This window comes from Cygnus atratus, chromosome 1 (genome assembly GCF_013377495.2).
Source record: "Cygnus atratus isolate AKBS03 ecotype Queensland, Australia chromosome 1, CAtr_DNAZoo_HiC_assembly, whole genome shotgun sequence".
Classification (NCBI taxonomy): domain Eukaryota; kingdom Metazoa; phylum Chordata; class Aves; order Anseriformes; family Anatidae; genus Cygnus; species Cygnus atratus.
The window spans coordinates 8,695,830-8,709,922 of record NC_066362.1 but is presented as its reverse complement, the minus strand read 5'-3'; the positions used below and the strand labels follow the sequence as shown (position 1 = coordinate 8,709,922).

At 36.7% G+C, this 14,093-nt stretch overlaps 1 protein-coding gene across 10 annotated transcripts in view; it reads right to left on the bottom strand.

The window, feature by feature from the left end:
* SEMA3D (semaphorin 3D) overlaps positions 1 to 14,093 on the bottom strand; it is a 148,735-nt gene that overhangs the window by 97,291 nt on the left and 37,351 nt on the right. For 9 of the 10 annotated variants that reach the window (XM_035549417.2, XM_035549422.2, XM_050716806.1 and 6 more), the window contains one exon: positions 6,325 to 6,513. In XM_035549417.2, coding sequence (XP_035405310.1) covers positions 6,325 to 6,439 — 115 coding nt within the window. In that variant the 5' untranslated portion in view covers positions 6,440 to 6,513. Of the gene's footprint in view, positions 1 to 6,324; positions 6,514 to 13,209; positions 13,338 to 14,093 lie in introns of those variants that run through there. The other variant, XM_035549421.2, reaches the window with a different exon arrangement.

The window sequence follows — 14,093 nt, the reverse complement described above, 5'->3', positions numbered from 1 at the left end:
ATACACAAAAATTTGTCTGTCTCTTTCTGCTGTTTCTTTGTGTATTTATTAATCTCCAAATGACTTTGACTTCAGAACAGATATCCCCTGAACCCCTCAGCCCTTGTTTGAAGAATTCATCTGTATATGGAACAGCAGAAATGGGGAGGGAAGAAAAGGAAATAGGATGTGACTTGAGACCTGTGCTGCAACCACAGATGTCCACCACTAGACACACACTGACGTCAAGAGGATCATGCCCTCAAATTAGTGCATAGAAAGCGAACAAGGCCGGAATCTTCAAAGCTACTAAGAATTGGTTATGTTTTACAACTGTCTTTAGTAAAAGTGCAACTACAGAAATATTGTTGACGGTACCCTCTTCAAAGTTGATGCAATTGATCATTTATAATCACTACATTTTTGTTCTAGGGAACCAATTTTCAGTGTTGTCTCATCCTCCTTTTTACAAGCCATTAGTCATTCTTCCCAAAGTCTTATTCTTTTGTTTTTCTCTCATCTACTGAGATTCAATCAAGTGAACATTCAACAGAATAGTTTGGTATTTGTGAACACAATTCTTTTTTCATCCAATCGAGGCCCTTTTGTGATCATGAAAAAAGAAAACTGTTGTGAGCTACAGGCTGTTTACACTGTTAAGAGGTTGATACGGGTCAGTTCTCTAAGGTTATTCTTAGTTCAACTGCTACGTAAACTGCTGATGTCACTGACTGGAGGCTGTTCTCCAGGACATTATATATGTGATAATTATATGACAGAAAATGCAAGATATAGTTGGATCTGACCTTCAAGTTCACTGGTTTAAAAAGGGAAAAAATGCAAGAAGGTTGCTCATTTTCCTGTTAATAAAACATCATCAACCCCTTTAAGTTTATACTTAGTGTACAGTATGTGCAAGACTCTTAAATCACATGGACAGCAATGCCCATCTGCCTCCAACATAGGGTACATTTCAGTCTCGATATTCACTGCCTCCAGAAAGGATTTTTGAGACAAATCAGGCAAAATCTATTTCATGACTAGACAATCATCTGACACTGAGATCTTAACTCTCATATACAGATCTTACATTACTCTATAAAGTAATCTTAGACATTTTTCCCAATAAATAAAAAATAATTAAAAATGAATTAAATATCAAGTAAAATAAGTGATTCGAGAAAACCAGCACTTCCTCACTGAGCAGATTTTCCTTGATCTTCACAGGCATTCAGAATTACAGCTGCTAATATTACCAGAAAAGCATGTTTTTACTGATCTTTCTTCCTCTTCCTGTGGAGCAAGCACAGCTGCAGAAATGCAAGCTCATTTCTAGGCTATTCTATACATAACAAATTTACCACGTTCCAGCCATTCATGGCTGTGCAACACCCGCTTCTTGGTACTGGGATTACCACAATGTCACAGACATTTTAAATGAAGTTCACAGAGCTATACAATTGGAACTGTATTTTACATGCGTAATTAAATGATGCATGCCATGGAAATAAGCCGGCTTACTAAAACAGAAAAAAAAAAACTGCTCTTGATGCAACAGTGAAGTATCTCTTTAGTTATACAATGAAACATGTTTAAAGCAAAAATAATTTAGAAAACAGGATACTTGACTTTATAAATTAATATGTTCAAAGGCTCATTTTTTGAATATTAAGGAAATGTGCTAATACAGTCATTTTTTCAAAAGAATTCCTGGCACCAAAAGGTAATCCTCTGCTTTTCTTTTCCCCGTGTCATATGAATGGATCACTCCTAAAGGGAGTAAAAACATGTATATGAAAAACTTCATGAAGCTAGACATTTCTGAAATGTGGCTAATTTCCATGTTGAGCTGATGATTTAGCGTTGTCATCCTTAAACAGAGGAGACAGAATTGCATATTGTTAGCTTGTTTAGTTAAGATGAAAAAAGCAAGGTGTGGATATTAGATCCTGCCTCAATTTATGTCAATGGCAAACCTCTTGTCATGATTTTAGTGGGAATGAGATGCATTCAATGAGAAGAATAAAAAGTCATCTGAGAATAATGTTCCTATTTATTAGATTTAAATTACTACCATAGCTATTATAAGTGTTAAACAAATTCTGTTTTAAAAGCCCAAGGTTGCCTTCAGTCTTGCTTTTCCTTGTGTGCTATGTCGAAATGTAGGAGCCTGATCCCCTGACCATCCATATCAGCACTGGTCACAGCAAGCATGTCTTGGTCCTGGTGCATGGCCACATTTCCTCTGTGTGGGAATGATATATGTTTGTGGATGTAAATATGGGTATATCACTGGTGATGATGTCCACAGTGGGGTATGTTCCCCAGACAGCAAAACAGGGTGCACATTTTTGTAATACAAATGTATTCTTTGAGTGTCCAGACTACTCATAAAGTCAATGAAAAATAATTAAATAAAGCAAACCCATAGGCTTAAATTTGTAGTTAGGAGCCTGAGTTTCTACGGGAAAATTTTAGGAGGACCAAAAATAGAAAATTGTTGAAAAAAATCTTTTGTTTTGTTGTGGTTTTACTTTGTTGTTGCTTTTGTTTCTTTTTTTTTGTTTTGTTTTGTCTTGTTTTCCCAGGAGGCGTTCAACCTTCTGGTTTGGTTATTCCCTCTGATTCTCCTTATAAACTAAAACCCAGAAACACACACACACACACACAAAAAAATGTATAAAAGTACCTGCTAATAAATTTCCAAAGACCATTGCTCAAAAGATAGACAAAAATAGGACCGTCTACAAAAAATGATTTAAACATGTTTTTATGTACGAATTAGAACACAGGAACTTCCCTTCCTTGGTAACAGAACTGCTGTCCTGTGAACGGTAGTATTGAATGAGATTAGTATATGATAATTTTCTTCATTTGCTGTAGAAGTTGAAATAAGGATGTTAAATGGGGTAGTCGACAGCAAAGATGTGCTACTTGGGGAAGCTGAATGTCACTTCCGTGCTTGATGAGTTCTGCAGTTTGTATGATGGCCATAGGTTATCTCCAGCTACATTAGAATGAATGATAAATACACACCATTGCTCTGAGAGTGAATGTAGTGTATTTAAAGACTATTAAAATATGGAGTATTACTCAGAAATCAGGCCCTAGTAGTAATCTTTTGGTAGACAGTTTGTTTACCTTGTCCTAATTTTACAAGCATAACATAATAATAAGAATGACAGATAATCTTGTAAAAAATATCTAGGAAAGAAGTTATGGACTATGTACTGAGAGGTATTGTGAAGAACAGTAATAATTTCTGGATTACGAACGGCATGCACCAATATCTAATAGCTAAATCTAAGTCATAAAAAGAAATACTGAAGAATTATTCAATTAATGAATCAGGAAAAAAATGGGAATATAAGATGAGGTATGTAATTAAAGATCATAGCATATTATATCAACATAGGTGTAGAATATATTCTTAATTTTACACCTCTAGTAAAAAAATTTAATTGACTTGAGTTGATATATGTAGTTTTATGGTGTATGATTTTTTGAATTTGTATTTTTAGAACTGGGGCAAAGAATGAAGGAAATCCACCATATGGCATTATGTTGATACCCCTACGATTCACTGCAGTATCTGCATCTTAACTTTTCCAGCCCAGACTTCTGCCCCTTAAAGTACCTCACAGAAGATGAAAACCCATAACTGCCATGCAGACAAGCCCCAAAGTTTTAATTGCTCTCTGAACTCAGAGGACTTGTGACAAACAGAGCTTTATTGGAGCGCTCTTGCGGTTGTAGACACTTCCTTAGCTACCCCACCCTGCTTCTTCTTCCTCTTCCTATATCCACCACCGGCTTCTTTCTTTCTCTCTCAATTTTCTCCTTCTCCATCTTCCGTTAATACAGTTACTTCTTCTTCCTCTCTTCCTGTCTCCTATCTTTCTTCATCCTCAGCATGTATGCAATACTTGGCATACTCTTTCTTATCCTTACTGTCAGGGAATGGGAAGAAGCAGTTTCCTAGCCCTCGGCTGAGGTGTGTGCAGCACACTGCAGCAGCTACAGCTATGAGATGAAGTAACTGCAGGGGAAAGTCCTGCTCACTTCCAGCTATACTGCCTTAGCATATGCTGAGCCATTCTGGGAAGATGGAGCTGTGCCATCCCATAAACACTTTGCATTTGGAAGAGGTTGAAACCTTCCCTTGAAAGACAACATTTTTAGCAGTGAAATGAACACACGTGTGATCAGGTCTTCAGAACTGCCTGACGTGGCCAAGTTTGGTCAGTTTTCCATAAAGATGGAAAAAGGCCTCATATTATCCTCATGTTATTCAAACTGCAAAGAATGGAGGTGCCAGGACTTGTCAATGACATGACTCTAATAATTTTATGAGAATTGGCAAGACAGTTCATTTCTCTTACAACTTATGTGCAGAAACCTTGAAGTTATTTTGGCTGGAATGCTTGGGAAAAAAAAGAAATTCAGAAAAAGAAAAGAAAAGTAAGTTTAGTTCTGACAGCTATATTAAATAGTCATGACATCTGACACACTGCTGTCAACAACAAAATCTTGATTTTGTTATGACATATACTAGCTGCATCATTTACAATGCAAAGTCCATCACCCATTGACAAGCAAGCTCCAAGAAAAAAATCAGAATTGCTCTTTAAAACCCAGACACGTGGCTGCAGGGTGGTTATTTGACCAAATTTACAAACAACCAAATATCATCTGTGGATTAAACATGCCTGATCTTGGCTGTTTTTGAAGTGGATGGTCACACTAGAACTCTTCATATCATGGCTTAGAAAGACATCCAGTGTTTCTGGAAACCAAACACAGTATCTTAAAAATATATATATGTATATATATATGAATAATTCATTTGTTCTCCTCCTGTGTAAGAAAAGTGGCATTTTGCTTCAGAAAGAATAAAAGCTCCATGTTTTCCTTTACTTGTTCTCCATATATTATTCAGAGGTATAATATCAAATGAATAAAGCAGACAAGTTGTGTTTTTTTATTTTTTATTTTTTTAAGACTCTTTTCCCTCTTTCTTATTTTAATACTTCCAAAAGAAGTGTGAAAACAAACAAACAAAAAGCAGTAACTTATTTTCTTGTACGTTATGGAAAAACAAAAATTACCACCACCACCCAAAAAATCAAAAAATCAATTAAAAAAAAAAAAAGAAAGAAAATCTGATAATTCTCTCTCCTTTGACTTTTCAGTTACTTTGCATCTCTCCAAATTAAGATTTATGTGCCAGTTTGTATATGTTGTTGCTTTTTTCCCCCTACAGGGATATAGGTGGATAAGTTTGGATAGGAAACTATAACCCTCAAGCCAAACGGAAAGGTTTATAAAGTTGCTAATAAAAGTTTGGGTCAGGGCCTAAATATCAATCATCTGTTCATTGTCTTTTTGAACGAGCTCAGGCATTTTCCCAATCACTCCCAGCAGGTCTCTGCCATTATTACAAACTAAGATTGCACTGATTTTTTTTCCCTGTGTTGACCTCAATAATCTTTCTCTCCCTTTCTCCTTACCTGCCAAATGCATCCATCAGGATTTTGCCAAAGGCTATCTGCTTTTGAAGTCAAGAGGAATTCACTAATCATGAGTGTCAAATCCACAATAAATGCCATTGCCATATGGTATATGCTGCTATTGGGAATTATCTCCAAAAGGCCTAGCTGTGAAAAGTCTGGCTATATGTTAGGGATTTTTTACTGCTAACGTTCATAACTCATGTCAGGTCTTTCAGTTTCTGTATTCATTGGCTTAAGTGAGTGTAACTGTTTCCTGAATTTATAAAAATGTTGTCAAGATCTCTTGATCTCTCTTCCTCTGTCTCTCTCTCACAAACACATTCAAACACAGATATACGCAGTGGAATTCCATACACACTGGCATACACATCTAGCAAAAGAGAAACCTGTAAATAAATAATATTTCATTCTATTTACTCAATAAATTCCTCTGAGTGTTAGAGCTCATGATAAACATATCATAACCATTGATGAAGGCTTTACAGCCTCCTGTCCTGTCAGACCATCCTGAGTGTGATTCTGAAATGCATACAAAGACCAATGTTTGAAAAACTGAGAGCAAAATGAGCTCCCATAAGCACAGGGTGCTGACATAACTGAAAAATAACAATCTGGTGAGCATTTGCTTTAGCTAAAGGAGACAACATCAAAGTGATATATCTCTGTATCTAGTGAAAACTGTGCAAGTTTACTGTACAATCAAAGCAACAAGAAATCCATTTTCTACAGAACATGGGCATTAAAGATTTTTTTTAACTATATATTTAAACCCTTCAACCTTCTCAACATTCTCAACAAGAAATACACATAAGTAAGATTACACATAAATTACCTTTATAGGAAAGCTTGAGTCTTGGTATAGTTTGCTTTGATGTTCCAGTGACTGGAAGGAGCAGCATCGCTAAAGATAACAGGCAGCAGGCATTAGGTACTTGAGAAGTTCTCATTCTGCTCTCCTCTTCTGTATCTTTTGCAGTATGGTGAAATATCTCTCCGCTATTTCAAACAATCCAAATTTAATCTGAAATCAAAAAGGAAACATCTGTAGATCTTTTGTGTTATCATATAAATAATATTTCTGAAAGCAAGCCAGACCTATCTTTAAAGAGTAGCTAATTTAACACATTTGCTACAAAAGCTTGTTTTTTGGTTTTGTTTTGCTTAGTATAAATCTAAATTTTGTATATCTGTTTCTTTAATACTACACTTACTTTAGGGATGGAAAAATATTTAAACTTTTCAAAAACCAATGTCTAGCATAGCTAAAGTCTAAGCAAAAACTAAATTAATGCAATATCCATAAAAAGATCATTTGCCACTCAAAAATATTCATGTATCTCATTAGTTCATACAGTTCCGTTAGATTTCTTAAAAGTTTTATAACTCACTCTTTAGCTCAGTACAACAGCTATTGTATGTTTATGCTATGACTAGAATAAGCTGTAATATCTCAGATACCATGAGTGAACAAGTTGAGTTAACAGTGAGTACATACCCATCATAAACTTTCATAAATAAACTAAGAAAATTGGATACAGCAAGCCGTTGTGTTTAGTTTTAATAGAGAAAAAAGTCAACACAGATGATGGACTTAAATGTGCTTTGCAGTAAGATATTTTCAGTGGAATAACTGCCTCAATTCATCCACCAAAATGTCCTATAAACTTTAATGAGTGGTTCATGCCGAGGTCAATAGGCTGATATGGGACTATGTTAACACAGTATGCGACTAAGCCAGCTTTGCAACACTTTTCACTTAATAACAGTCATTCATATTCCATAAATCTTAAAGTGTTTAACAAAAGAAAGTAATTATCATTGTCCTAATTTTCCCTACACAAAATCACAATCATAAAACTGTAGTGAACCTAATTCCTACAGGTCACACAGCCACCCCAGTAGCTGCACAGAAAGCAGCAACAGTTCTCCTGTTGTCTTGTTTTGTACCCAGTTATAAGGGATCCATTTTGCCTGCTTTTTTTTTTTTTTTTTTAATTATTTGAAATTATTTGAAATGACATCCTGAAGTTCTAAAGGTTGAATCTGATGTTTAATAAATCACAGAGGTCAGAGAATGAAAATATCCATGAGACCAGATACTTTCCCCTGGAGGTGCACCATAACAAGAGGCTAGGGAAGATAGCCAGCAAAATGACAAATGTCAATGTTTGAGTGATGCTGTAAATCAAGATGTAAGGAAATGTTATGATTAGTAATGAGATTAATGGCTCGTGACTTGACACGAAAATTTTTTTCTGAAAGGTACCAAAACAGCCTGATAAAAAGAGTGATTTCAAAGGCCAGAATATCTATCACTTGCACAGGCACCAGGGGGAAGGCTCCTTGTGAGCCCACGAGAGATACAGTCCAGCTCACCCCCCTCATGAGCCACCCCTTGTCGTGAACTTCACCTAGCTGCAGCACTGGTGCCAGAACCCCTCTGCACGTTGCAGAGGCATCCAGAATCAATTCACCAGCTCATGAAGCAGGTAGTACCTCCTTCCTGGCACAAAGGGATTGGAAAGAGGACTCCTTTAGTTCTCTCTGACAGAGGAAACCTCTCTCGGATGAAGCTGGGGCTTTCTGAGCCTCCAGCACTTCTGCCAATACTAAAGGACAAGGGAGTGTACAGGAAGGGCGTGATGAGGCAAGAGAGAGGGGAATAGATTTGTAAAATGCCCGAAGCATCCTTCCTATGCAGAACATTAAACCTCTTTCTTCTCAATCCCTTCCTCAACACCCCCATTCTGTGTCTGAATGCACTACTTTTGGCCAAGTGCTGTTACATATTAATAAGATGACATGAAAAGAAAAGGAAACAAAACAAATTTGAAATGTCTTTGGTTCCTCTTTCCATTCTCTTAACTGGAGTGTAGGATCCTGAGAGATGATAGCCCTTATTTCTTACATGCTGGTACACCTATTTGTGGTTGGAAAACAAACAAACAAACAAAAAAAAAACACTTTCTGTTGATTTGTCTGTTTCAGGGTCCTATCACATCTTTTTGGGGTGACAAAGGGGAAAAGAAGGAGGGAATGGGGGGGGGGGGGCAGTTTATTAAGACAAGACAAAACAGCCCTGTTCATCTTCAGTGGGATGTCAGAGACAAACCATACTTGAAAAAGAAGCAATCAACAGGGAATCAGTCTCACTGCAAGTATGATGAGATTTAGTGGCTTGGGGTTCTGGGTCTCAGCCAGCAGGGATCTCACTAAAGGATTTCGGGTTCATCTTCTCTAGACAAAGTACAATGACAAGTCAGGAAAAAAATTACCACTGACAGAAAAAAAGCAGTTGCCCAAATTCACGATCATTTGCTTAATTGCAGACTGAAGATCGGCACCGAATTCGGCTTTTTGGTCATAAGGAACCTTGTTTTTTCATGTAAGGCTCTTTTGCTAATGGAAATTTTTATTTTTTTCCTTTCATTTGAACAATGTCTGTGAAAAAAAACATTTGCTTTAATTTCTGACACAAGGCTTTTAGTTTTCACTGAAGACAGCTGCTGTGTGAGCTTGAGCCAACCGTCTTGTCCTAGACTCACTGCAACTCAGCCAGATTGTCATATATATTTTTAGTTTATGATGATCTTCTAATACAATTCCAGCTTCCACACAGAGTCCTTCCAGCAGTCTAATGACCAGCCCAGGTTAATGAACTTCAGACCAACTAACTGGCCATTAATCTTCAAAAGTACCCTTTCTCTCTGTAACATATGCAATGTCAATCAGTGTCCTGCTCTCAAAAGAGCTGTGGTCACGCTGTTCCAAAATAATCAGACCCATGAACAGAAATAAAATACGAAACCTAAAAGCTAATCTAACTCCCCCTTTTTCCTCTACTCAAAAAATAAGAGCTTTGTCAGGGGAGCAAAATTATTGTTTCCTTTAGTTCTTCAATATTTCTGCTAAGCACCAACATGTTCTAAAACTTCCTCATCATAGTCAGACACAAAATAAATGAGAAAAATGAACTTGAAAAACAACAACAACAACAACAAAAAACACTGAGGCCAAAGCTGCTTTCCCACCTTGCCTTCAGTTAGGAAATACCTGCACTGTGTTAATTATCACCTGTGAGACCGACCGGCTGAGGAAGGAGGCTATGTACATATCTTGCCGGGAACCGGGTATTTCCACTAGAAGAAAGGAGCTATTATTTGCCCCACGCGGAGGTGGGAGGCGCCTGGTTGAAGAGGGGACAAGGTGCCTGGCTCCATCCTGCCTGGACCTCCCTGTGGGGCCTGTAAATTCACAGTGAGCGTGGGTGAAAACTGCCAAAAGACAAAACGTGCATCCGCTAGTGTCCTGCCATCTTGCCAGAGGGAGGCAGCTGGATGTAACTGGCACATGTGTGATGTCACATCCCCGAAATGAGGTGTCACCTCCCTGCAATTGGTCAGATTTAGTGGAGTCTATAAAACAGATCACTCTGAAGCTACTGTCTGAAAGAGGAAAACCTGGAGCCAATTTACTAAACATAATTTATTCCAGGCCCTTTGTTGCAATAAACAGAGCTCTTCAGGCTTCTCAAATACACAGCCAGTAGGGAGCTCTGTGCTTATGGGAGTTTTTTGTTTTTTTTTTTTTTTTCAGGTTGTTCAGCTAAACCCTACCTGAATGCAAAATCTCGCATTCACAAGTACTGAGTAGGTGTCTGACCTCCCTTGGCGTCATGAAGTCCAGAACTGAAAGGACTGTGACCCATCCACAAACACTTTTTAAACAGTAGCTCATGTAACTCAGCTGAATTCCATAACAAAAACCTCTTCTGAATTGGAGGATAATTTAAAACCTGTCTCCAGTGCTAGTTTTCCACAGCCATTTTAAAATTCAAAATTTTGTAGGCCAATGAAGAGGATGATGAAAACAGCCTGCAGCAAATACAGGCAAAAGTGATTAACCAGATTGTGATCTGAATCTAATAGCAATGTTATAAATTGCAAGTAACCACTGCAAATCTTTTAGTTGTCTCATGTTATTTTAAAAAGGCAAGAATAGAATAGAAAAATATCTGATAATCACTGTGGATTTATAAGTAGATTCAATAAATCACCAAGGTCATCTAATCCCAATATGTAAACTATTATCTTTGATGCCCAAGGTTTTCTTTCTTTTCCTCTGTCACTGACTGGTATTTGGAGATTTTATTTTGTTTCTACATGGAGTAAGAAGAGAATAAAAGATGTCCCTTGTGATGATATCTGCATCAACCATATAGCATGAGTGTACTACTAGATGAACATATTACTTATTAGCAAAAATAATTAATAATAAATAATTTTTTTAACTGAAAACAGAAACAAAATTCTCACCCACAATTCAAATGTATTGAAAGATATATTATCTGTTTAGTTACATCAAACAGAAGCTTTATATATATGCATACACATTTAAAGCACATTATTTTAACCACAAATGCATACATATTCTTCCGATGCATTTTCTTGTAGACATCTCACCTATCACATATGTTTTCAGGAATAATATTACTGTGTATTTCAATACTATACTATAATCATGGATTGGATATTGAGCATTCTGTGTCAATAGGAGGGAAGACTGTAAACACAAGTCATAAAATAATTCATAAAATAAAATGGACTAAAAATAAAATTGCATCTCCAGACTTACTTAAAATCTTTAATTTGCTTTTTAAGTAACAAAGATGACATTGATCCAGAGCACAATGTAACTATGCTCTGTAGCTCTTAGATAGACTGTCTGTTGATATATTATTTGGCAGAAGATGCTTTTCTCTTCATTGTGAAATCTCAGCTTAAAGCTAACTCCATCCAAGAACTGGTAAACAGTATTATTCATCACTATTCTCCCATTTATTAAGTAGTTTTTGTGCTGTTTATAGTGCAACAAATGTTCTCTTCCAAGATTCAGAAAAATAATTCTTTTCACAGAAAAAAAAAAAAAGAGAGAGAGAGAGAGAGATCAATATCACATCACTTGCCGACACTACAGCCTACAGTGGGTGACTAATTTCTTTTTTTTTTATTTTATTTTTTTACATCATTGTTTTAGGTATATCTGGTTTAGATAAGGTTTTGTCATAAAATAGACCTTGCTATTGTTATACACCCAGATGAATAGTAACAATTCATATGATACATAACCCAGCTTATAAGGAGTTTTACAAAGCTTTACAGGCTTTATCCTTACTGAGCTCCTCACATGATTTATACCCTATCCATTCAACACCAGTAATTCAGAAAGCAAGAAAATCTGCTGTTCTCATTCCCACATGACAACAGCCAAGTAGAGGTAAATAAAATTAAGGGACTGAGAAACGAGGAGGATGCAACTGAGGAAGCAAGAAGTCAAAATTATTTTCATTGCGGAGAATCATTTGATAATAAATAAAGCTCTCCAATGGGTGTAAATATGCATGAGGCTTACACTGGATTTTTAGTTCATTAAGACAAAGGTAAAGTGAAGCTAGAGCAAAAATGGAGACTAAGAAATTGAAATGTAAGAGAAGAAGATTGAAGATAATTTTTTTTTCTTTTTATGGCTTTCTTCATTTTTCTGACTACACAGTTAAATGAAGCTAGTCTGCTGATGGAAGCATTTATAAAAGGCATGTAGTCTGCTAGGAGATAAAAACTCTTAAGAATGGGTAACCTTTATAGAGTGGTTTGTGTCACATTGCTATGAAGAGTTCATCTGACCATGAACTTTACTATAGTGCACTTAAAATTATATGTATAGGAAATGAGCACTTTATCCTCAGAAGATACTGGGATATTTTTCAGGTCAGTGTCAGAGGGGTCAGGATTACACCCAAAGATTTCACGTAGACACAGAAGTAATCCTTTCAGAATGTGATTGATAGATAACCATGTACACAAATGTGTTAAATATTACTAAAAACAGTGATTCTGGGAAGTTTTATCTGTGGCACTATGTATTCTGGATGTGTAATGCATAAATCCAAGACTGATGATAAAGCAAATGTTATTCTTGAACACTAATTCTTTGTATATTGTCTCCATTAAAAAAAAAAAAAAAAAAAACAGACCTAGAGTTTTACATTCTATTCTGTTGTCTATTGTCCAAGAAAGGGATGGGATGCAAAGCAACTTATGATCTGATAATGATATTGCAATGAGGAGATAGGAAGATTAGAATAAAGCGTCCAGTCACATGCACAAATGACACCTTCCACACATAAATCCCTACATGCCATTCACTCTAATGTTAGATGCATATGCATCTCAGATTTCTTTTTTGTTTGTTTGGTTGTTTTTTTGTTGTTGTTGTTTTTGTTTGTTTTTTTCTTTTGGGTGGAAGGAACTGTGACTTCAGATACTATGTCTGTAGTAACAGCTTCCCATAAGCTCTTTTTAAGAGCAATATGAGAACACCCTACACACCTGATCATTAAAATATATATATTTGAAGAAAAACAAGAAGAAGAAGAAGAAGAAAAAAAAAAAGCCAAAGAAAAAAAGCAACGTATGGTACAATTTAGCAACACACATAAGAATCAAAAGGAACATTAAGCCAAACCTCAGCATTACAATATTTTAGGTACAGCATGCCTTCCCAGCAGACCAAAAAAGCCTCTCAAACTATGAAAAGCGATTCTGTGTTGGGTTTTGTAACTTGGGAATCCAAGAAAAGGAAAAGGCAGTAGGATGAAAATTCCTTGAGACATTTAACGAAAAGGTAGACTAGATGAAAGCCACATCCTGCCGAGTACCGTGATGTTTGAAGTTTTTTGAAGAGAGCCAGAGAATTTTCCTCTAAAACGTCTGTCACCACCTGGAGCACTTGGGGTGGCTCGTCCGAATAAAGTAGGCAGGGAAAAAAGGCATGCAGAAAACTCGGCCTGTAGAACAGCTTTGACCTGTTATTGAGAAAATACTTGAAAAGCCAGAAAAATGTCACAATGGCCATCAGAGAAAAGAAATGCTCACTTTGGAGAGACCTGCTTGAACATTTAAACACTTACAGATTACTGGTCCTGCTAAAACCTGAGTTAACCCCAGGCAGCAATGTCAAGCCAGCTAAACCACTGACCCTGCAACCACCATTATTTTGTTGGAAGAAATATACATCTACAAAAGCCAACTCAAAGGAAGGATTACAGTTTCTTTTTCACCTCCAGGAGTCCTTGCCAGTGTTTTGCTATGGAAAAACTGTTCTCTGTACCTCCTTGCATAGGAGGCCTGCCAACATCTGCAGGGGTAGAGCATGAGTCCTCCAGCATTGACAGTTCAATTAGTAGAGGTCTGGACTTGCTGGTATTTCTGGGGTCACCAGCAACTAGGGGCAAAGGGGTATTTTACAGATTATTTACATGCATGGAGATTTGTTTTACCATTTATTTTGCGTGTCTGTGACAGGACGATAGTGAATTTCACACTGTTGAAATCTGTCATGAATCAAGTCCAGACTCACTTCTAGTCACCATACAAAAGCAAGGTACATAACTGTTCATACTCTGGAAGAGTATAGCCAGTGGGTTTTTACATGGATGTATCTATAGATGCAAAAATGTAGGGCTCATCTGTCCTTGATCCAAGCAATCCAGACCTAAGCCCTCTCCAGCTCATAAATAGTTTTATTAACTCCATACTATAC